Consider the following 22,589-nt stretch of genomic DNA (forward strand, 5'->3'; position numbering starts at 1 on the left):
TGAACTAGTTTTCTTTATGTCCTGTATCTAAACTGTAACATCTTGTATTTAACAGTAAATATGGTACTGAGGCCACATGTTTGCTGGATGAAAATGTAAGATTTATGACACTTAATGTATCTGTGTTGTGTGGACAAAAAGACACCTGCATGAAATAAGACATACAGATAAACATGCCTGCAGTTGGGAAAAATAAGTAGGCTATTTGATCCCCTGCAGATTTTGTCCTTATATCACATGATCTGTGAAATAATAAATGATATATGACATATATGGACGTTTTGTTGCTATTCTGTCTCTTCCTATTAAAAAAACTTACCATAAAAACTATAGACCCTCCATTTCTTTGTGGGAGAGCAAACTCACAAAAGCAGCAGGGGATCTAATACTTATTTTTCCCACTGTATTAAAACAGTAGAAAGACCTCGTTGTAGTTCTGCCAAATGCCACAGGGAGGCGGTATAACATCACTGTATAGACGGGTCGGGTTGGTTCTGTAAATATGTTTTTATCAACAAAATGAAGGCAAGGCAGACGTAGTACAATGAAGAGTATTGTATTTAATACAGCAAGAAATGTAGCTACCAGCATCCGCAAAAGGTGGGCTCGTCCGGGATTTGAACCCGGGACCTCTCGCACCCAAAGCGAGAATCATACCCCTAGACCAACGAGCCGCTTACCTATGTGGCCGGAAGTATAGTTTATGACAGTAAAGATGACGTGTATGTTATGTGTGCCATGTCGTTTTTTATATATTGTATAAATAATAATTCACTGCTGCGTCAAAATTAGCAGGACGTCAGACGGGATAAGGAGGATGACGCTGGTTCACAGATCAAGCCGACGAGCTAACTTAACTTAACTTACCTTTTATCCAGCTCATGTTAGCTCATGATGGTTGGAGAAAAAGTTCCTGACAGCTTTCAAATTAGGTTAAAATGACCAAGAACTCTGTTAAACAGCTGCTACATCAGTGGTAAACAGGTCTGTGTTGGTTTTTAAGAAAACAATGTTATTTTTGTCCTTTTACTGGAGCTAACATGTTTACCTGTGTTCAATGAACCTCTCATAAACTGGCCTATTACAGACAGGATTACAGATCAATTAGCTCACAGTCAAAACACAAAGCTCGATCATTTGCAGCCACTGTAATATATATCAATGCAAATCGTTTTTCCTTTTAAAGTGGTGGAAAATGTTTGTTTTTTTCAGTGCATGATCATAATAACAGTTAAGTATGAGAGACATGGTAATTACAGAATTGTGAGGTTTAATGATATTAGATGTTGTTCTACAATTATCATCAGTCTAATTAGACAAAGAAAAGTGCAATATTTTCATTACTTCATCGTTATGTAGAAAGTAAATAACACTCTCTTGGTCCAGCATTGAGGCAAGGAAAAGTGTTACCACTATTTGGTTTTTGTGCCACAGTGAGCCAGCATGCAGAGTTGTAGCCTGGGCATAACACTGAAGCAGCTAAATGGTGTTCAGACTCCATTAACATTATTATTAACACCTGTGTTTTTTATACACTGACATGTCAAAGTGTCTCCTTTAAAAAACACCCATTGCCTGATGCAGTGCTATGAATGTCATATCAAGTTTGTTTTCCTCTTCTTTGGCGAATCTGAAATAAAGAAAGACGAAGAAAGGTAAAATACATAAAGTCTCACAGGATATGGAAGGATCACAGCTTGTCACAGAAAAACATTTACATGATTGGTTTAATATTAAGTACTGTAGAGATACTTACTGGTGTGTATTTGCAGTCTCAATGAACACTATTGTAGATGAACACATTTGTACTGGTTTTGGGGGTGACACACATTAAAAAAGATCTGCACATCTGTATTTCTGTCTGTCATAAGTTTATTCATTTTTTATTTGCAATAATTTAATGTTAATTTTCTTTTAATTAAACTAGACTGTTGCCACACATCACATGTAGCTAGTATAAAACCTTACAAATGAAATGTAAAATCATTGACAAATACTGTTTGAGGTTAACCTATTCTCTCAGCCAACACTAATATCTATATGTTATAGTAATGGTCAGGCCATCCAGTGTCAAATTACCAGACTGTGAATGAGAACTAAGTTTTGGGTTTGTTTGAAGGCCCTCCTTGTCTGCACTACCAATCAACTACACTACTCATTCAAAGTTTTTTCTTGATTTTTATTCCTTTCTACATAGATTCAAACATCAAAACTATGAAGGAACACATATAGAGTTATAAAGTAAATTGTTAAATAAAGCAGAATGTAGTGGCTTCTTTTCCTCTTGCCATAAAAGAGTCACTCACTGTTGCTGATGTAGTAGGTAGCTTATAGTTGACGCGTGCATGGTGCCAGTAAACCAATTGCCACAAAGAAATTTACCATAAAAAAGTGATTTATTCGTAGCTACAAACCAGTGGAACAGGTCTTCATGTCACAGCACAGCATGTCACGGTCAAAGAATTGTTTGCTTCCAATCAGCAACACCTGCCGATCGTTTAGCTCAGTTTAAATAAGCCACCGTGACCGCATGCCCCACCTCACTTCCTGTGTGGGCGGAAGTTACAAAATAAGACACAAAAATACATACCAAAATAAAAGCCCAGAATGGCTCTTACACCGGCCCCTAAATTGCTTTCTGGCCGTAGACAAAACAATTTACAAAATACACATATGAGGAGCCATCATTTAAACAAATCAAAACAGTCAAGTTCATGTTTCATATAGCTGTAACTTAGTGGCAGTCGGCCTTCCGCAGCCCCAATGGCCACGGTGACGGCTGGCAGGTAACTTAGCTCCCACAGCTCCGACGACAACCCATGGCCCCAATAGCCACGGCGACGGCGGGCAGCTCCGCCGACGACCCATGGCCCCAATAGCCACAACCTGTGGCCCCAATGGTCACGGTGACGGCCGGCAGCTCCGCTGACCGCAGCCCCAATAGCCACGGTAACAGCTGGCAGCTCCAATGACGACCCGCGGCCCCTATAGCCACGGTGCCCGCAGCTCCAGCCGCTCCGCTCCGCCGCCGCTCCGTTGTCGACCCACAGCGCCAATCGCTCCATGCCGCAGCCGCTGTGTCCGCCGCGTAGCTCCAGCCGCTCCACCCCGATGACGACCCGCAGCCCCTATGGCTCCGATCCGCACCGGTGATGACCCGCAGCTCCGCTCCGCAGCTCCTCCACACCAACCACTCCGCGCCGTCGGCGACCCACAGCTCGGCAGCCGCTCCCCTCGCCCCACCGCAGCCCCTATGGCTTTGGTGAGGGCCAGCAGTTCGGACAGCTCTGCTGTGGCAACAGCCCCAATGGCCCCGGAGACGGCAGCAAGGTGGCGTGGCTCAAACCCACTCCACTCGGCATGAACGGCCATGCTTTTCTCAGTCCACAAATGAAGCAAATTCTTTGACTTATTGTAGTGACTTCTTTTCCTCGGACCATAAAAGAGAGTCACTCACTGTTGCTGATGTAGTTAGCTTATAGTTGACGCGTGCATGGTGCTAGTAAACCCAATTGCCACAACAAAGTTTACCATAGAACAGGGATTTATTTGTACAAACCAGTGGAACAGGTCTTCATGTCACAGCACAGCATGTCACGGTCAAAGAATTGTTTGCTTCCAATCAGCAACACCTGCCGATCGTTTAGCTCAGTTTAAATAAGCCACCGTGACCGCATGCCCCACCTCACTTCCTGTGTGGGCGGAAGTTACAAAATAAGACACAAAAATACATACCAAAATAAAAGCCCAGAATGGCTCTTACACAGAATATGTTTTATATATCAGATTTTTCAAAGTAGCCACATTTTGCTTTGATGACAGCTTTTTGCACACTTTTGGTTCAGTCATCAGCTTCACAAGGTCGTCACCTGGAACAGTTTCCTACAGTCTTGAAGGAGTTCATAGAGGGGCTGAGCACTAGTTGGCTGTTTTACCTTCACTCTGCGGTCCAACTCATCCCAAAACCACCTCAGTTGGGTTTAGGCAGAGACGTTCTATATTCGCCTAGAAGGACTTTGATTTAGGCCAGGTGACTGATATAATAACTAGGGCTGTCAAACGATTAATTTTTCTAATCGCGATTAATCGCATTTTTTCCATAGTTAACTCGCGATTAATCTCTATTAAAATGGCGCTTTGGACTTTCAACACTCCAAAGTGTTATAATCTCTAGACAAACAACTTTTAGACCAAACCTAGCAGGCCTACCTAATCATAACACATGATGCATTAACTCACACAGAATTGAAACGAATTGCATCCAGTGGAAATTGCCTGTTACTTTGCTACGCCTCTGCCTGGCCATGTGCATTTGTTGACAACGAAGCCGTCAAAAAACCAATACATGGCCATGTGCATTTGTTTACAACAAAGCCGTCAAAAAATCAATGGATGGAGCTGTGGATATATGTGAGACTGTGTATATTTGTGTAGCAACCAACTTGAAGGTGGCTTACCGCCACCTACTGGACTGGAGGTCCCACACTCCAGTCCTCCAGTCCAGCAGACAGAGGACAAAATGGGCCGCGATTAACCGCGATTAAAAAATTTAATCGCGTTAATTTTTTTAATTAATCTAATCGCGATTAACGCGTTAACTCTGACAGCCCTAATAATAACACATTTGTTTTAATTAACACTTTTGTGTCCACTAGTGTTCCTTCATAATTTTGATGTCTCAAGCATTAATCAGTAATGTAGAAAACAGGTTAATACAAGTAAAGAAAGACCAATTGAATGAGAAGGCGTGTCCAAACTTTTGACTGGTAGTGTAGCCTAGTGGTTGTTTTTTTTTTTTTTACATTAAAGACCCAAACTGACACAAATTAGACCATGGACCCGACAAAATTTAAAAACAAACACCAGCAATACACAAATACCCTGAGACTGAATAATGTTGCTTTTTTAAATCAATGTACATTCAAATTACTGCCAATGGCATGAATTTTTGGAAAAATTTCAAGAGAATTTCTGGGAAAAAATGTGGTAAAATTTTGAGGAAAAGTTTGGGGACCCCCTTGACCCCGCCCACCCACTTTGAGCACCACTGGTGTAGCCTACATACATACAGCACACACTGCCCCCATTCCTGTCCCATACAAACCCTCTGTTACTATGGCAATATTAATGATAATCATGTGTATTAATTATTAGTTTATATTGTTAATATGATGTGTGTGAGCGGGCTGCAGTGTGACGGGGTCGAGCCCAGCAGCCGGCGGCCGCTGCTGCTGCCCCTGCCGCCCCTCGCGCCCGGTGCATTGTGGTCCGTGACGGAGCTAACGGAAGCTGCTGCAGCGGAATCTGAGGAATCCGAGGTGTCCGCCAAGTCCGAGTCCGATTCCACTGCTGCTGCTGCTGCTGCCCACCGCCGGTCCAGTCTGTCGGTACCTCTCTGACCGCTGAAGACCACCAGGTAACACCGACCCCTCCTCTACTTCCTCTCCCTGCTCATCACCGAGTTATATCTCGACGCCGCCGTGTGTCGGTGGGTCCCAGTCGGTCGGAGGAGCTAACTCACATTAGCCGAGTGAACATCCTGCTCCTCGGCGGGTAACGCTGCTGCTGCTGCTGCTGCTGCTGCTCAGTAGCTTCGTGTTGGACTCGTTTTCACCACTTTTACCTCAAACAAAAACACCCAACAAATTACTGTGGGTTGTTTTTTATTCCACGGCAGATGTCAGCATCAGCCCATTCACACCCATTGCACCGTTACAGAACTAGCCGTGGCTAATTATCGGCTAATTTCCTTTTAAGTGGGCGAGCGATTAACGAATTAGTTTTGTTGTTGGCGTCAGACTTTTCTGTGGTTGATGTGGGTCTGTAAGGCTTCTTGAATCGACTCAAACGAGCTTGTGAACTGACCTGGATACTTGCATGTGTCTAATGAGCCCGTATGAAATAACTTAGTCTGGTACAGTGAGTCTGACTCTGTGGGTGTGTTTCACACAGTTTCAGCTCAGTCAGGGTCTTTGAATAAAAGACACGGAAAAACAAAACACAACAACTAGCTACAAAGTAATAAACATATGACACCAGTTGTTAATCCGTTGGGATTAATAGCATAAACATGGCTTAATCGCTTATCCTCAGATCATAGTATTGTAGTGGGACGCAGCTGTAATGCAGCTAGCAGGAAAAGGAGATGGTAAAGTTTTTTTTTTTTTTTTTTTTGTGGTGAGACACAGCACACTCACAAACCAGACTTCCTGTCTCTCACACACTGAGGCCTAACTGCATTCATTATCTCCATTTCAGAGAAGAGCTTCACACAGGCTCAGAGCTGGAGCTGAACTGAGTTTCATTGCCAGTTGTTGTTGCATGTTTTCTCAGTGTGTGATACAGTGTGTCTTTGTTTTCAGGTTTAACAAGGAGCAAACATGTCTCAGGCCGACAAGATGAAGGTGAGTGTTGAAAATCACAACCGTATGCTCCATCTGAACTGGTACAGTGCAGAGTTAAAACTGGGAGTTCCTCCTTCTGGCTCTCAGTTGAACCTGTTTAATAAGAGGATGTAAAACTGCATGTCAACAAAGTCTCTCTTTGAGTCGAGATTATAGTCCAGTTAGATGTTGTGTATTTGATAAAAATGTGAACAATAAGTCTGCTGTTCTCTTCTGATTCATTTTCAGGATTTCTTCTCAGTAAGACACATTGTTACTTTTCCACTTTTCGCACATTACTTTCTGCAGTGTGTTGTTGTTGTTTTAAAAACACTGACATTATTTACTTGTTGAACACTAGGTCACTCAGGCAGTTGCCCACTGCGTGCTGCTCACTATTCACATGACTCACTGATGTGGCTTGCCGTGAACTGAACCGCCCGAAGGCAGCACAGCAGCTCAGCAACACTGCTTATTAGTCTTATCAGTGATGATGACCTTTGCTGAAAGCTTAGGGAAAGAAAGGTTTTATAAATACTGCATGACTGTGTGTCCCTAAAAAAAACACTTACTAAATAAAGCACAGTTACCTTTGTATTTGAATTTGCCAGTGTGTAGCAGCACCACAGGGGCTATTGAGTTGCTTTGTGTAGAAAGGAGCCATAAACACCGGCATGGTGGGGCAGAGAGGTCGCTGTTACCCTCCCTAAAGACCCTGTTTGTACACGAACAGATGTCTCCACACACAGTGACTCCTACTCCAGCAGCTATAAGTAGTTACTGACTTGGATACATCATGCAACAGCTGTGTGAATCTGAGTTCATAACTTTGTGCAACGCTGCTCTGCTCTTTCATCTGAAGGTTTTCACGTCACCAAACATAATAACTGTGATTACGTCTCTTCTGTCTTTGTCCTCTCCTTTTGGTCCAACAGCAGGGCCAGTTCACCAACCCTGAGACCCCGGGGTACGTTGGATTCGCCAACCTGCCCAATCAGGTTCATCGCAAGTCAGTAAAAAAAGGATTTGAGTTTACATTGATGGTAGTAGGTGAGTGTGCCGTTGCTGCTTCTGATTTTGTCTCCTCTTGATGTTGTGTGTGGCTCTGGTTTTATTTGGTTTGGAAGATGATAGTGTATCTAAGTGATCACAGGTTTTAAGCTCGACATGTTGAACAAACATGGACGTTTAAGGAATGCTTTTTTGTTTTGGGCTCATTTAAATATGTGATTGGGATGAGTATATGGTGCACAATACTTAGTTGTCGGTGTCTCCTTTTCAAAACGATCCCTCTACATGACAGTCTTACAGTTTCACCTCTGTAGCTGGATGTTGAGTGTTTGAGGCAGCCTCAGTGTGCAACAAGGCGTTTTTTTTTGGTCAGTATAAAATGGCAGATGTCACACTAGTGTAGTTGCTCAGCTGGCGCCGTCAGCAGCATCAGTGTAAACTGCTGGATAGGAGCGCTGTGACTGTGTGAACCTCTGTGCTTGTTGATAAGGGGGGAGGGTAAGAGCTCCCCCTGAACACTGCTGCTCATCCTTTTGCTTTAAAATAAACCAGAGAGGAATGTAGCCCGTGGGCCTCGAGGGACTGATTCATACAGTGGACAAGACCGGCCGATCCCACTAATGCAGGAACACTCACTGAGCGCCTGTTTAACCTTCTGTGTGGCCGCGACTCCTAAATAAATCAGTGTTTACTCGTATATTATCGACATGGCTGCGTGTCTCCCCCACAAATACTAATGAACATTTCAACTCATTACCCTTCTATTTTTAGCCCCACCCACCCACTCCAGCTGTTACCTCAGGAACAGTTTTCATTTTCCTCTGGATCCCTCCTCCAGCTGCTTCTGCTGTACATTATATGTGTCAACTTTGATTTTCCATCCACTCTGGCAAAGTGCCAGTGTGGATGGAGTAAAAACTTCTGTAAATCTTTTGTCACAGCTCTGGTGGGAACCAGAGTAGCAGCATTCCTAAGGAAAACACACAACCTCTGAGTTGATTATGTATCAGAAGAATCTGTAATGTGTTCAGGAGACTAAGGAGCAGTTTCTTACATTTCCTTCCTTTAGTCTAGTTCACTGCTGTTGCTTAAGCTAAAATGCTGCTGTAGTTTTATTACTTTCGCAGACGGACGTCGGTCGTATTGCGGGACTAAAACAATGTTCCATGCATTTGTTTCTGTTTTCATTTTTGACTTTCTATTTGTGCTTTGGGTTCAGCCAGTTCAAAAGGCTGAGTCACTCAGGATTTAGTTTGCTCATTCACATTATCTGCAAAGACGTTCAATGAAATCGGTCTTTAAAGTTGTCAGTCTACAGTTTCTTTGGTTCTCTGCAGATTCCTGTGTAGAGATGAGGTCAAGCCAGAGAAGGATATTCATGTTCTTAGGTCTCAGGAGTGAAACTGTCAAGCTGTCTTCCTCTTGCCTCTCGCTGCTGCTGACTGATTTGGAAACCTTGCACCGTTTCCTCAGGTGCAAGGGTTGTTTAGTCAGCCACCTGACATATCTTGAAAAGATTCACAAAGTCAAATTCAGTGTCATGCTGACGCGTATTTCCGTATTGTGTGAGGCCTGGTGTGCGTCATAGACAGAAGTCTGTTTCCTGCAGCACACCGACATGGTCCTGCCCCCCTCCTTTTTTTTTTCAAATGAAAGTCCTGAAATGCTCTTTGTGATTCTTTCTTGTTGTCATTCAGATTTTTCACATGATGTTTAGTGTATGCTGTTTTATTTTCCTCTGTCTTAAGGGGAATCTGGACTTGGGAAATCCACCCTGATCAACAGCCTCTTCCTCACTGACCTGTACCCTGAGAGAGTCATACCTGGAGCAGCAGGTAAAACACACACTGGTATACTGTATAATACATGAACGAGAGATCCATATTGCGTTATGTTGTTTGTAAATCACCTGTTGTAAAACACAAAATAGACAAAAAACCGTGACCTTATTTTCCTGTGTGTTTTTCTTCCTATAGAAAAGATAGAAAGGACGGTTCAGATCGAGGCGTCGACAGTAGAAATTGAGGAGCGAGGGGTGAAGCTCCGTCTCACCGTGGTAGACACTCCAGGATACGGAGACGCCATCAACAGTCAGGACTGGTGAGAGATCTTTTTCGAGCTTATGCTGATTAGTAGATGAAGTATTTTTAGATCGAGATCACAGGACTGACGGTGGGTAATTTCAAACAGCAACGAGCCACTAATCCGTGACAGTCAAAAATAAGCTGAATCATTCACAATCATCACAAGGAGTTTAGTTTTCATCCAGGCTTTTGGGGTTGATTATTTACAGAGTGGGTGTTTAATTTGATCTTTCCTCTCATCCAGTTTCAGCACGATTATCAGCTACATCGACGACCAGTTTGAGCGCTACCTCCACGACGAGAGCGGTCTAAATCGTAGACACATTGTTGACAATAGAGTTCACTGCTGCTTCTACTTCATCTCCCCCCTTGGCCACGGGTAAGTCCTTTAATACTGAACACACTCCAGTTAATAATACACCAAGTTAGACTTTCTTCACTTTCTGTTTTCAGTAAATTCACTTGAGTCCTTCTTTGTCTCTGTTTGACCGTGTGTCCGTGTGTTTCCTGTCTGACCAGCCTGAAACCTCTGGACGTCCAGTTCATGAAGGCCATTCACAATAAGGTTAACGTGGTTCCTGTCATTGCCAAGGCGGACACTCTCACCCTCAGAGAGAGGGAGAGGCTCAAGCGCCGGGTGAGAACAACAGAGTTGTCCATTGTTGACGGGAGTTTCCAGTCCCTGAGATGAACAGTCGCTGTCATGTGCTCACTGCTGTAGTGATACTGTAGTTGCAACTGCACTGGTACGCAAAGTGTCAGGAATGATTCGAGTTAGCTGAATAGCTTCCATAGTATTAGTCCTCACTGATCCGAAAACAGTAGGTTGTCATTTGTCCATAAACCTGATAATGACCTGTGTTTTCTCTCTGTTTTCCTTCTAAGATCCTGGATGAGATCGATGAACATGGGATTAAGATCTACCACCTCCCTGATGCTGAGTCAGATGAGGACGAGGACTTCAAAGAGCAAACCAGGATCCTCAAGGTAACCTCTCTGTTCCCTGCACAGCTCTGTGTCCCCGAATATAAATGATCTTCCCGCTCTGCATCCTCCAGTAGCACTCCGCTAATTAACTACCACTGGTCGAGTTATTCAAGTGTCATAATTCTTTGTGTGGGCGGCTGAACCATGAGAACAACCAACAATAAAGTATTGATCATACTTCTCCTCTCCAGGCCAGCATCCCATTTGCAGTGGTGGGATCCAACCAGCAGATCGAGGCCAAGGGGAAGAAGGTGAGGGGCCGCCTGTACCCCTGGGGAGTGGTGGAGGTGGAGAACCCAGAGCACAACGACTTCCTCAAGCTGCGCACCATGCTGATGTGAGTGGTCGAGGAGCTGCAGGGAGCTATAACTTTAAATACTGTAACGATAGGAGGAAGGTGACTTTGAATAAGCTGCTGGGCTGAAATGACTGGATGAAAAGTAACAGCTTGTTTGTTGAGATTGTTTTCCAGGATGCCTGTAGCCAGTACGATTTTTAAAACATGTCAATATCTGTGCAAAAGTATTTATTACTCACTGACTTTTCCTCAACCCCCCCCAGAACCCACATGCAGGACCTACAGGAAGTGACCCAGGACCTGCACTATGAGAACTTCCGCTCGGACCGCCTCAAGCGGGGTGGCAGGTTGTCCTCCCATGGTTATGTTCTGCCTCTGTCTCCTGCGTACGTACTTGTCTGTCAGCTTGCTTTCTCTGCACCTCCCCCCCCACCTCAAACAAGCAGACCTCTGATAAGAAGTCAGACATGTGAAATACAGAAGTGTTGGACACGCAGAGAAATGCCATTGTCAGACACATGCACACACCCCAGAGACATTTACCAAGAAGGATCATTAATGAGTTATCACCATACGATGTGTTCTGCAGTCATTCATTTCAACTAGTCCTGGTTCTGTAGTTTAGTAGCTCTTAACTCATCATTGTGCATGTGAACTCCACCAGTTAGGCCGTGGTGTGGAAGTGGAAGTGAAGCTAATGTTGTGGGCTGTAGTGGGTTGTGGTTTTACAAGGTAAGCGGGTAGCTACATGGCCTGTGTAGTGTTTGAGGATACGTAGAAGTAGTAAACAGGATTACTGTGTGTCATTTAACATAGTGTGGATACATCATCATTTAACCCTCAGTGTAGACCACAAAGACTCTTTTAGACTTTCCCCTAAAGCCAGCCCAGGATAAGGGAGTGGTTTTACTGTCATCATGTTGCCTCGCCATCTGTCCAGTGGTGGCTGTCTGGTCTTGATTTGTCCAATCCCATGAGTGGACTGTTGGAGGTACAGATTTATATTCATCTGGGGGAGGTAACGCTCTTCCCCTGACTCTCGCACTCGCTGCTTCCCTCTTGAATCTTCCTGCTTTCATCTCTGTGTAGTGAATTGTCGTAGACGCCCACTTTCTCTAGCGAGCTTTTTGTTTCTTCCTGCAAAGACAAACTCCACTAACCCACTGAGCCCTTTTCACTTTCTCAATGTGGCTTTTGTCATGTTTTCCTAATGTTACTCAAAATGCTACAACATGCACTCTCACTGGCTTGCACACACACACACACACGGATCTGCTGACTGTGATTATAATGCTTTATTAACCCATCACACAATCTTATTCTACATTTATAACCGCTTTCACTGTGCATTCAACTTATACCCAATGATTCAGTTGTTAACTTGCAAATATTCTACAGAAATATTACAATGCATGATGACATGGAGAGTAACTGTACTTGTATCATCAACACAGAAAAGGACCGGAGCCGGAGGAAATGGACAAGGATATGATCCTGCAGGAGAAGGAGGCTGAGGTGGGATATTGGTGTCATCAAAATTAAGATTTCATGGATCATCCTTGTAGTTTTCCAGATATCCCAAAATAACGGTTTTGATTTTGAGTAAATAACAATCATTTGCATTCATGCTTAGTGGTAGCTGAGAGATGAATACTACTCTAGAAGGTCAGGCTAACGGTTTCCCCCTGTTTTCAGTCTTTATGCTAAGCTAACTGCTGGCTAAAATCAAACATTTATAATTTAGGTTTTGTCACTCAGAATACATTTGTTAAACTGCTCAATAATTCAGATTCACAGATGTTTTTTCACCCAAACAATGTGGGCGCAGTTGTCTCTAATCAATGATTTATAACTGGCAGACAGATATTAAAGATAATGCACTGAGTTGGACTGACGGATAAGAGAAAGCACCTACACATAAACAAATCTCCCAGCAGGCTACATGAATGCTTTGTTCTTGTTTAAAGTGCACTTGTTGTTTCTCTGTCAAACATCCTGACGTTGACTTTGTGTGCCGACAGTTGAGACGAATGCAGGAGATGATTGCCAAGATGCAGGCCCAGATGCAGAAGCAGGGAGATGACGAGTGAAGACTCTGCGGTAGGTCCAAAACCCACATGGACACATATTACACTGATCTCCACTCATTTCCTGTGTTTGAAACTTAGATATCTAAATATGACTTGTTCTGGTACTCATCTTTCTTCTCTTTCATTCCCATGTTAGGTTTTTGAGCCACTGCTCAGCATTGACCAGAGAAACTGGGATGATAGCAGAAAAGCTTATTGACTCGTACTGCTTGCCACTATCTTCATTCAGTCCCACGTGGGATCTGGAGTCATTTTTTTTTTTATACATACAGTAAAATATATTCAGACAGTGTTATGTTTATATATTTACACACGGTTCTATTTCTTCTTTTTGTTTCTTTTTAGTAAACATTTGCCAGTTACTCAAATGAAGTCATGTGACCCATCTTTAAAATGGTGATTTTTTTAATGCAAACCTATTGGGATGTTCTGTTACTTTTTTGCTATTGATAAAACCAAAGTATTGGTGCTTCAGTTTAGCGCTTTTTGTCCCAAACCCCAAGCACGTGGTAACATCAGCTCTGTGAAGGAGCTTCATTGGGAGAGTCAATTCTAGTGAAAACTTGTAGCAGAAACAGCTTTTTATGCCACTGTCTCAATACTATTTTTGTCAAGTGAAAAGCATAACTTAACATTCACACATAAGCTCCCAATCATATAGGGCTCACCCTGCTCAGTAAACCACTCATATACTCATGCATGCAGCTCTCGGCCCCGCCTCTCCTCCAGTCTGGTAAAAATTCAGGTGAATTATTCCCGAGTGCTGTGTTGGGATCAGTTCTTTCCCTGTCCTGTCCAAAATCTTCATCCCCATCAGTGCCGTTCTCAGATCAGTGTCGCCAACTTCATCTGTATTCAAGTGTTGTAAAAGCTCATTTTGAGTTTGATATGAATTAAAATAAACTGTGACCCTGGACCTCTTCCAGTCTTCCTGCACACCTGACATATGAAGGACGGACAAATGAGGTGTTTTTTTTTTGTTTTTTTTTCAAAACTGTGACACACCTCTGTTTGGTGCTTTGACGCATCTTTCAATTAGATGTATTCACTTCATGCCTCCTCAATATTGTAAAGTGAAGTCATGTGCCAGGGGGGCGTTGATATTTTGTGTTTCAGAAGACAAGAAGAGGTATAAACTTTTATGTCCCGACTGCTGAGTACTTTGTGGTTTCCATGACCGCAGAGGTTGAAGGTGACCCGATGAGGTCATTGTAGCCAACATTTCCCTCACCAGCCAAGATGTGAGTTCTTGACATTCCTCTTTGTGCTGTTTTTATCCAATATTAAAGTACCAAATATTGTTCTTGATACATATATTGTAATAAAGGTTTTATTAAACTTTAACAATCTCTTTTGTTGTGAAGTCTTGATTTCATTTCTCAGTAGGAACAGATTCAGATAACTGATTATTAACTGACAAGTCAGTATAAGATTCATTCTATAATAAAATTACCCTTACCTCACTCTGCTTAGCTTAGATCAGCTGATGCTCACTGTGTGTGTGTGTTTTATTTCACTGAGATTAATTGCCTCTGTCAGACAAAACAACCGTGAACCGACCCTGACTTTAACAGTGTCGCTAATTACATGTATGGAGAGGCTAATTAACCTAAACCTAGAGCTGCCCCTGTTCTTTAAAAGGATAAATGTAAAATAGTAATTACATGGTACTGACAATCAGGAAGAAAACCCATCTAGACATGTTAATGTATATAAATATTACCGTTAATTGTTGAATGATTTCTATAGGTATATGGATAAATGCTCCACTACTGGCCAATACATTTTACATTTAAATATATTGTGCAGTTATAATGTTTCAAACAATACACTAAAGACAATGAGACATTTTCCATAGTCTTTATTATAGTTTTTCCTTTTCATTCTAACAGGTATACACAACGCTCTAAATGTCATGGCTTTTTTTGTCTTAAATACTCTCCGCTCTTAAAGAAAAACTGTAAAAATATTTAATTATAACTAATTAAAAGATCTCTTCTGGGACAGGACTGGGAGGGGTGAACAGGTACGGGGTGGAGGGGGCAGGGGGAGTTCTTCTGTGGTCCTTATCTGAGATGTTGGGTGGGTCTGGGAGACAGAAAAAGGGGGTGGGGGCAGGATTAAGTTACATCCAGCTGGGGTTTCACCGCGAAGACGGGGTGGTGTTACCATTTAAAGAAAACCTGCAGAGACGACATGAAGCAGTGGATCAGAATAAAAACAAACACATATTTTCTGTTAAATAGTGTTTAATGCAAAGCTGAAGGTTGGTAAATCACCTGCACACTCTCTCCATCATGTGTGTGACGAGGCGGTCGGAGATGCCTGGACAGGACTCCTCGGCCAGGTTGAAGGCGTTCTCCAGCTCCTCGATGGCTCCGACGCCTCCGCCACTCGCCCGCCGCTTCTCCTTCAACTGGTGGTGAACAGAAATCAGAGGATTTGAAGGTTAAACAGTAACTGTGTTGTGCCAGCGGTGAGATCATGATCCATTTTGTTTCAGCTTCTTACTGAGACGTGCTTTTAAAATTTGTATCATAAATCAAAGTTTTACAGTTTTGCAAAGAGAAACATTGAAGTCACGGTGGGGCTTAAGAAAACCTGCACTGGGAGCAAATGGCAGTGTAGATCATGTCAGTGCTGCGGCCCAGACTTGTAATGGTATCAATGTACGGTAGTTAAAGCAGAAGTGAGTGATCCGGTCGTTTTCGCTAATGCTGCGTTCCAGGCAGGCTTTTGAAATCGTAAATTACAGCTTCAAGTCACAACTTACGACTTTGTAGCGTTCCAGGCAACCCACTCGTGTTTTTCCGACCTGTTTTACCGGTGAAAGTCACTATAACGGCCACTCGTAACTTCCGACTGGTGAACTCGTACCAGATAGAACTGGTACCACTTCACGGTCGGAAAAATACGAGTTTCCTTGAACGCACCATAACAGTCCTCGTCGCTACGTCACCACATTCACGGCGTTCCTTGGCTGCACACACAGCCCTGCATGCCGTTCTCTCTCCTCATTGGATAAAAACTGTAGGATACGATAAATGTTTTCTCTTCGGCTCAGAGCAGAGCAGAGGGACTGAGAGACCCGTGTTTCAGTCCAAACACTCTATGTAAGTGATTGCTGTCGGAAGATATAACTATTTAAGACTTATATTAACACAAATATATCACTCACTTCTGCTTTAATGTACCAGGAGGAAATGAAGTGAAGTGTTGATGGCTTAAAGATTGAAGGTGTTTTTGCCTTTTACCTAAAACAGGGGTACAATCAAAAGCATCATTTACAGTCCTGTTATTTCCACTTCCAAAAAACTTACACCTACCTCTCTGAAGATGGGTGTTACCAAAGCAGACAAGCACTGTGACTTGGGTTGTCTTTTCACCGAATCTCCTGACTGCAAAGACGCAGGGAGAAAAAAAAGAAGGGTGTTATGAAAAACAAGAGATCTGACTCTGTTTAAGTCTGTGTGTGTGCTCTGTATGTGTGTCTTACCTCTGTATCTGTGTGTGTGTAGCCCTTCTGTAACTTGTTCAAAGAGTTGGGTCTGACTGTGGGGAAGGTCCACATGGGACAAGTATCCACGTCACCATCGGCATCCCTAAAGGACATGGGGGTAGGGTTGAGTGCATTTAAGAGGAGACAGACAAAAATATTCAAAAATCAGAATAGGGCTGTAAATCTCTCTTTCTGGGGAAAATAATGTTTGTATTCGGTCTGTTCGGTGTCACCAATTTGATGAGATGTCTCTGAACAGACACTTGGAGAAGACGCTTATTCCTGAGACTCACATATCCGAGTCGTCGGAGCTGGATTCCTCCCCGTGGCCCTCTGACTTCCAGCGTCGGTAGCGATCGATCAGCTCTGTCAGATAGGCCGTCTTCTTGGTGTAACGTGTGATGAACTTGTGCTTCAGAAGCTCTTTGGCGGTCGGCCTCTGCGCGGTGGGAGAACAGAGGCAGGAGCAGCATGAACATCATGATTCAGCGACCAGAGAGTCCTCTGTAGGTTTGTTTGTGTGAATCTGGGATCAGTTGTTATTTTAAAACATCTTTTAAAAAAAACTTCAGTAAGCAGTCTACTACCACGCTTAGATTTTAACATGTGTTTGGCACCTTTCTGGTCCAAAAATGTGATGTGGGTCATGTCTGGATATTTGAGAAAGCGCAAAAACAAATACCAGTTCCTATTAAGGATAGGTCAAGCTAATCCAAACTCAAAACAATGTGCTGGGACAAAAGGCGTGAATGAAGTCTTACACTCAGAGCAGGAGTCTGGATCTGGAATTAATTTCCAATTTTCTAATCTTATTTGTCCCTGGACACAAATAAATACACAATCATGTCTGATCCCACCTTAGTTGTGCTACAGTGCAGATGGACGCAAGTGTTTTACTTACAAAACGAGGGTCTTTATTTAGACAAGCCTCCACAAACTCTTTGAATGGTTTGCTGTAGGGCCCCTCCAGGGTAGGAGGAGTGTTTTTGGGGATGAGGAACAGGACCCTCATGGGGTGTAGATCGGAGTTGGGAGGTTCTCCTTTAGCAAGCTCAATGGCAGTGATGCCCAAGGACCAGATGTCAGCCTGACCAGGAGAAAGTAAGGTGTGAGTAAGATGTGTTGACTGCACAGACACTAGAAAGGAATTTAAACAAATGTAGTACTCTGCCTAAAATGATGTTGATGATGTATTTTTTTTTAAATAATATTTTCCTCCAGTAAAAACTGCTTAACATCTCATGAACTTAACATCTCTTCACCCAACAAGCTCTAACTATAAGTTTTAGGTAGCTTCCTCAGGAGGCCAATTCACATGCCTAAAACTGGCCACAATATGATCTAGCTAGCAAATTAATTATAATTTTGTGTGTGTGTGAATAAAGCACTATTACTACTAAAAAAAAATAATAATAAAAAGTGAGAAATGTAACAAGCAAACAAACCTAAACAGTGTTCACTCAGAGCAGTTAAGATTAAAGGGATAGTTCAACATTTTTGAAAATTGGCCCATCGCCATGATCCCCCTAGTAATAGCAGTAGGTTCGTTACCTTTAATTGTTGGTCCAAGCTGCTTTTAGATCGGGGGAGAAGAATACCGAGCGGCGCAGCTACACTACGGAGGCTAATGGAATTTCTTGGTTTTGCTCATCAAACTCAGCAAATACACAACCAAAAAACTCAAAAACGCTGTGGTGGACAAGTTGTGACCTGCACATTCACCACGCTATGAGACAATAGCGGAAAGTTGCGAGATGGAGTTGTTTTAGAGGCAAAGTCGGACTTTACACTCTAGACGGCTGCTCGGCGGAGTGATTTCAAAAGCGCCTGTTTACTGCAGATACGTCCGTATACTACGGCACTGGCTGAGGTGCGCACACTGTGTCCCTCCGACCAGTGGTTCACTGAAGAAAGTAGTTCCGAGTATTTGCTTCACTTCTCTTAACTTTCCGCTATTATCTCATAGCGTGGTAAATGTGCAGGTCACAACTTGTCCACCACAGCGTTTTTGAGTTTTTTGGTTGTGTATTTGCTGAGTTTGATGAGCAAAACCAAGAAATTCCATTAGCCTCCGTAGTGTAGCTGCGCCGCTCGGTATTCTTCTCCCCCGATCTAAAAGCAGCTTGGACCAACAATTAAAGGTAACGAACCTACTGCTATTACTAGGGGGATCATGGCGATGGGCCAATTTTCAAAAATGTTGAACTATCCCTTTAAGATCTTTATTGTCATTGTGCATTTAAATTAAACAAAAAAACACTTGTTCTCCCTGGCCTTCTCTGTCTCTCAATTTTTGTGTTTTAATCTGTGCTTTTAATCTGTGCTAATTGTAACTTGTATCTTTTATCATTATTGTTGTACAGCACATTGGTCAACGCTATTGTTTTTAAAAGTGCTTTATGAATACATTTGTATTGTATTGTATTGTATTGAAAATGAAATACTGTTGGAGCAAAACCTCCAGATACCCAAAGAAAGAAGAGCGAGAAAAGCAAAAATAATATCTCACTAGATTAACAGAAATACAGGTTGTCCCCCGTCCTCACCTTGAAGTCGTAAGCTGACTGTTTGATAACCTCTGGAGCCATCCAGAAGGGAGTGCCGACAAACGTGTTCCTCTTTATCTGGGTGTCTGTCAGCTGTCCTGCCACCCCGAAATCCGCCAGCTTCACATCGCCCTGCTCCGACAAGAGCACATTGGCAGCTACGAGGGAGAGACGGAAGAAGACAGTCAAGCGATACAAATAATCGATGAGGGTTTGTTATCTCTATCTATTAATGACATCCTGTTTCTGTTTGACATGACGAGCTAAACACGAGGCATCAAATAAACATTGACATCCTCCTGTAAATGATGCAGGCTCATTTTGGGATCATAAATAACGATGCAGTGCTGTTGCAACTTGTTAAGACCGATCAAGTGACAACTAGTTACGATGTCAGTACGTGAAGTTTTCTCAAAATGTATCAGCAGCTTTTCAGTATATTACATGCACCAGATGGATGAACAGATGGACAAAGGGTAGTTCAGACTGGTCCCTTCTCCAGTTTCACTGTGGGAACCGCACACAGCTTCAGACATCAGGAGATGTTCAGTGCTTTTGGCAGCAGCAGAGTCCAAACACAAGAATCCAGCCTGAGTGGATAATAAATCCATGAGCAGTTAACCCAGTTTGGATCTATCTTTATCTGCCATCTTTACTCAGCTGCTATATTAGAAATGATTATATTTCTGTGATGAGCAGAGGGCCAACCCCCCCCTGACAACCTCCGCCCCTACACACACACACACACACACACACACACACACCTACATTCAACACCTTCAGTCTGTTGTGACATTTCAAGCTCTCACACCGTGTTCAATGTGTGGAGTAATTCTGTCCAGCATCTGCTTAGGGAGGCTGAATATTACTCAGCAGCTCTGTCATCACTGCTCAGTGTCTCGCTCAGTTGCAGCATTTACTTCCTGACATGGGATGCTGCTGAATCACAGCATTTATAAGTTGATGAACGGTCTGTTTACTCCCCACACCGCTCCGTAAAATGATATGAACATGTTTTAAATGAAAAAGAGGAGGCACATCACATATAAGAAAAGCATTACCTTTGATATCTCTGTGAATCTTCCTCTCAGAGTGCAGGTACTCGAGCCCCTTTAGTATTTCCCTTAATATAGTAGCAATGTAAGTCTCTTCAAGAGGCCCAGGACGGAGCTATGGTGTCGAAGGTACAAAAGAGAAATCAGAGCAGGGTGGATGTTGGGAGAAGAAGTCCCAAAGAGGAACCATTTTGTAAGATTTGTAGAAAAACTTAGTAAGCAGCATAAAAATAGACCCCCTTCTTACCAGATCCAGAGCAGATCCTCCGCCTAAATACTCCATGATAATCCACAGCTTGGTCCCCTGAGAGGGAGAGGAAATAACTTCATGAAAGACTTTTCAAAATAAGGATTTAAAAACCGCATCTTTGTGTTATTAACTGAGATAACGTGGGGGAAAAGCGTCGCTCCGCTGTGTTTGTGTGCTACTCTCACCTTCAGGTATGATCCGTAATACTTGGTAACAAAAGGACTGTCACACTGGCTCAGTACTGTGATCTCCTGCTGAATGTCTTCGATCTCATCCTCCGCCTCCTCCAGGTCTATGATTTTAATCGCCACCACTTCCTTTGTGCGGTTGTTGATGCCTTTGTAGACCTCTCCGAAGGAACCCTTCCCGATCCGCTCCTGCTTGGTAAAGTACTCCTCGGGGTCCAACCGGGTATTCTGGACCAGGGACGGCAGAGAGAGCACCGGGTTATTAAGTGTATATGTCTATAGTATCATTTCTTGTCTGCTGCTGTGTGTTGTAGCCAGGCACAGAAATCTTTTCTCACATATAAACACTCCTTAAAGCTGACCTGACAGCGGGGGTCACATCCATCTGCTGACCTATATACTGCATTGTTTTCCTGCACTGCTCATCACAGATACACAGAGGCTGGTTAACCTTTCTTATCAGTGTCAATTACATTTGTTTTTGCAGCCACAGCCCATATAATTACTTGGGACAGTAGATTGAACTTTGTGCCAGGATGTAATTCAAGAGGCATGACACTTGAAAGTTTAGTGTGTTTTTTTTCTTTTCTTTCTGTCTCCAATAACAGCAGGAAATGAATGATGATCTGACTGAGCAGGAGGCACATTAAACAACTCCCAGACATGTGACAGCTGCCGGTCTAAAACGAAGAGGGCTTGTAAAACACATTGCGGTGTATATCAATACAATTTGAAAATGTCTAATGTGACATGATTTGGTCAGCTCGTTGATGGCTTTGTCAGTGCTGCTGCTGCTGCTGCTGACAATGGCGAGGAGAGGAAAAATAAATGGTTTCATGTTGAAGTTTTTCGCTGGCACTGATGTCTCAGACCCCCACCCACCTCCTCATGGAGAGTGTGGCGGTCATGGGGGTCCGCCTGGTCTTGTACAGGCAGAAGCAGGAGAAGGAGAAGGAGAAGGGAGGTGACAGTTGGAGAAAAGAGGGTTTCTCTACCTGGTTCTGCATGTCTCGTAGGTGTGCCATCTCCTCGGCGGGCTGGACGACGGCACAGGGAAAGAAAGAAAGCCTCGGCTCTCTCTCTCTCTCTCTCTCACTCCCCCCCCCCCTGAAGTTACCAGACGGTCCTGTCGGGGTTTCTTCTCCCCTCTTCTAGCTGTCTAGGAAGCAGCTAGCTGTGCGGCTAGCCGACTAGATAAACACCCAGTCCGCGGCGGCTGCTGGCTGGCTCTAATGGGGCTGTCACTCCGCGGCGGCGCACTCTTCTCGGCCTCCGAGTCCGACGGAGGAGCGACACAGCCCGGCGACACGGCGAGCTACTGACCCGCTGGCTCCATGGACGTCGGCGGCGATGAACACGGAGAGAAAAAATGTTCCTTCCGCGTATAAATATTTAATTCATTTCAAGGGGGCAGCTTAGCCTGTTGTTCATTTGAAGCTTGAGGGAGACAAAATAATGGCCCAGATGGACGGCGCATGCGCACTGCTCCGGCGGCCGTTGGGATTGTGGGAGTTGTATTGCGGAGCTGACGTCTCTGATGAGGGACCAAAGGTGGGTTTACTGCTCCTACTGAGGCTGATGCTGCTGGGTTTTGAGCAAAAATACACATTTAAAAAAACATCAAACCCATTTAAAGTTTCACTTTTGAGGATCCGTTTCATTTCAGTTTATATTGTACAATACAATGTGAGTTGGTGCTAAAATATAAAACTGAAACAGGGAGCTGGTAAATGTGAAGTTGCATATCAGCAGCACACACAGCTACTGTTTATTTTTGGACTCTTATGTAATAAATTGTGATTATGTCATATCACAGTCTTCCTCTCATATGAGACTGGTCAACCCTATAAACAACTGCTTTAAGGGCAAACAAAACATCTGGGAGACAGTGTGAGGTGTGCACTGAATCCATCTACAGCCTCTGGGCTAAGTAGCTGTAGCTAAGTAGCCTACATGAGAATGTATTTCCATATACAGTTATGTTCATAATAATAGTGTGTGTTTAAAAAGGTCGAAATTCTTCAAATAAATAGCATTTTAATGAACACAAATGCATTGGGGACACTGCACATTCTATTTCAAAGCATGAAAATTGGAAAAAGTAATTGAATTTGATCATATTTTACAGAAAGTCAAGAAATATGATGTTCAAAAAAATAGCAGTGCTGACATCTGTCTTTACAAACTCAAAAATGTAC

The 22,589-nt window shown here is 43.3% G+C and overlaps 2 protein-coding genes across 2 annotated transcripts; one reads left to right on the forward strand and one right to left on the reverse strand.

The window, feature by feature from the left end:
• The first annotated feature begins 5,273 nt into the window (after positions 1-5,273).
• septin2 (septin 2) lies at positions 5,274-14,204 on the forward strand. Its single transcript, XM_083991620.1, has 13 exons — positions 5,274-5,416; positions 6,363-6,404; positions 7,319-7,433; positions 9,143-9,229; positions 9,371-9,494; positions 9,723-9,857; positions 9,998-10,115; positions 10,364-10,465; positions 10,657-10,802; positions 11,027-11,110; positions 12,218-12,278; positions 12,785-12,863; positions 12,990-14,204. The coding sequence occupies exons 2-12, from the start codon at positions 6,381-6,383 to the stop codon at positions 12,851-12,853; spliced, it is 1,065 nt and encodes a 354-aa protein (XP_083847746.1). The 5' UTR covers positions 5,274-5,416; positions 6,363-6,380; the 3' UTR covers positions 12,854-12,863; positions 12,990-14,204.
• A 508-nt stretch (positions 14,205-14,712) lies between these two features.
• On the reverse strand, positions 14,713-21,896 carry stk25b (serine/threonine kinase 25b). The gene is made up of 11 exons (XM_083991966.1): positions 21,387-21,896; positions 20,389-20,619; positions 20,201-20,257; positions 19,960-20,068; positions 18,899-19,056; positions 17,254-17,439; positions 16,646-16,791; positions 16,350-16,455; positions 16,180-16,251; positions 15,133-15,269; positions 14,713-15,036 (listed from the first exon to the last, which is right to left on the reverse strand). The coding sequence occupies exons 1-11, from the start codon at positions 21,414-21,416 to the stop codon at positions 14,997-14,999; spliced, it is 1,272 nt and encodes a 423-aa protein (XP_083848092.1). The 5' UTR covers positions 21,417-21,896; the 3' UTR covers positions 14,713-14,996.
• Positions 21,897-22,589: the final 693 nt, after the last annotated feature.

The sequence above is a fragment of the Trachurus trachurus genome, assembly GCF_905171665.1.
Source record: "Trachurus trachurus genome assembly, chromosome: 17".
In the NCBI taxonomy this organism is placed as follows: Eukaryota; Metazoa; Chordata; class Actinopteri; order Carangiformes; family Carangidae; genus Trachurus; species Trachurus trachurus.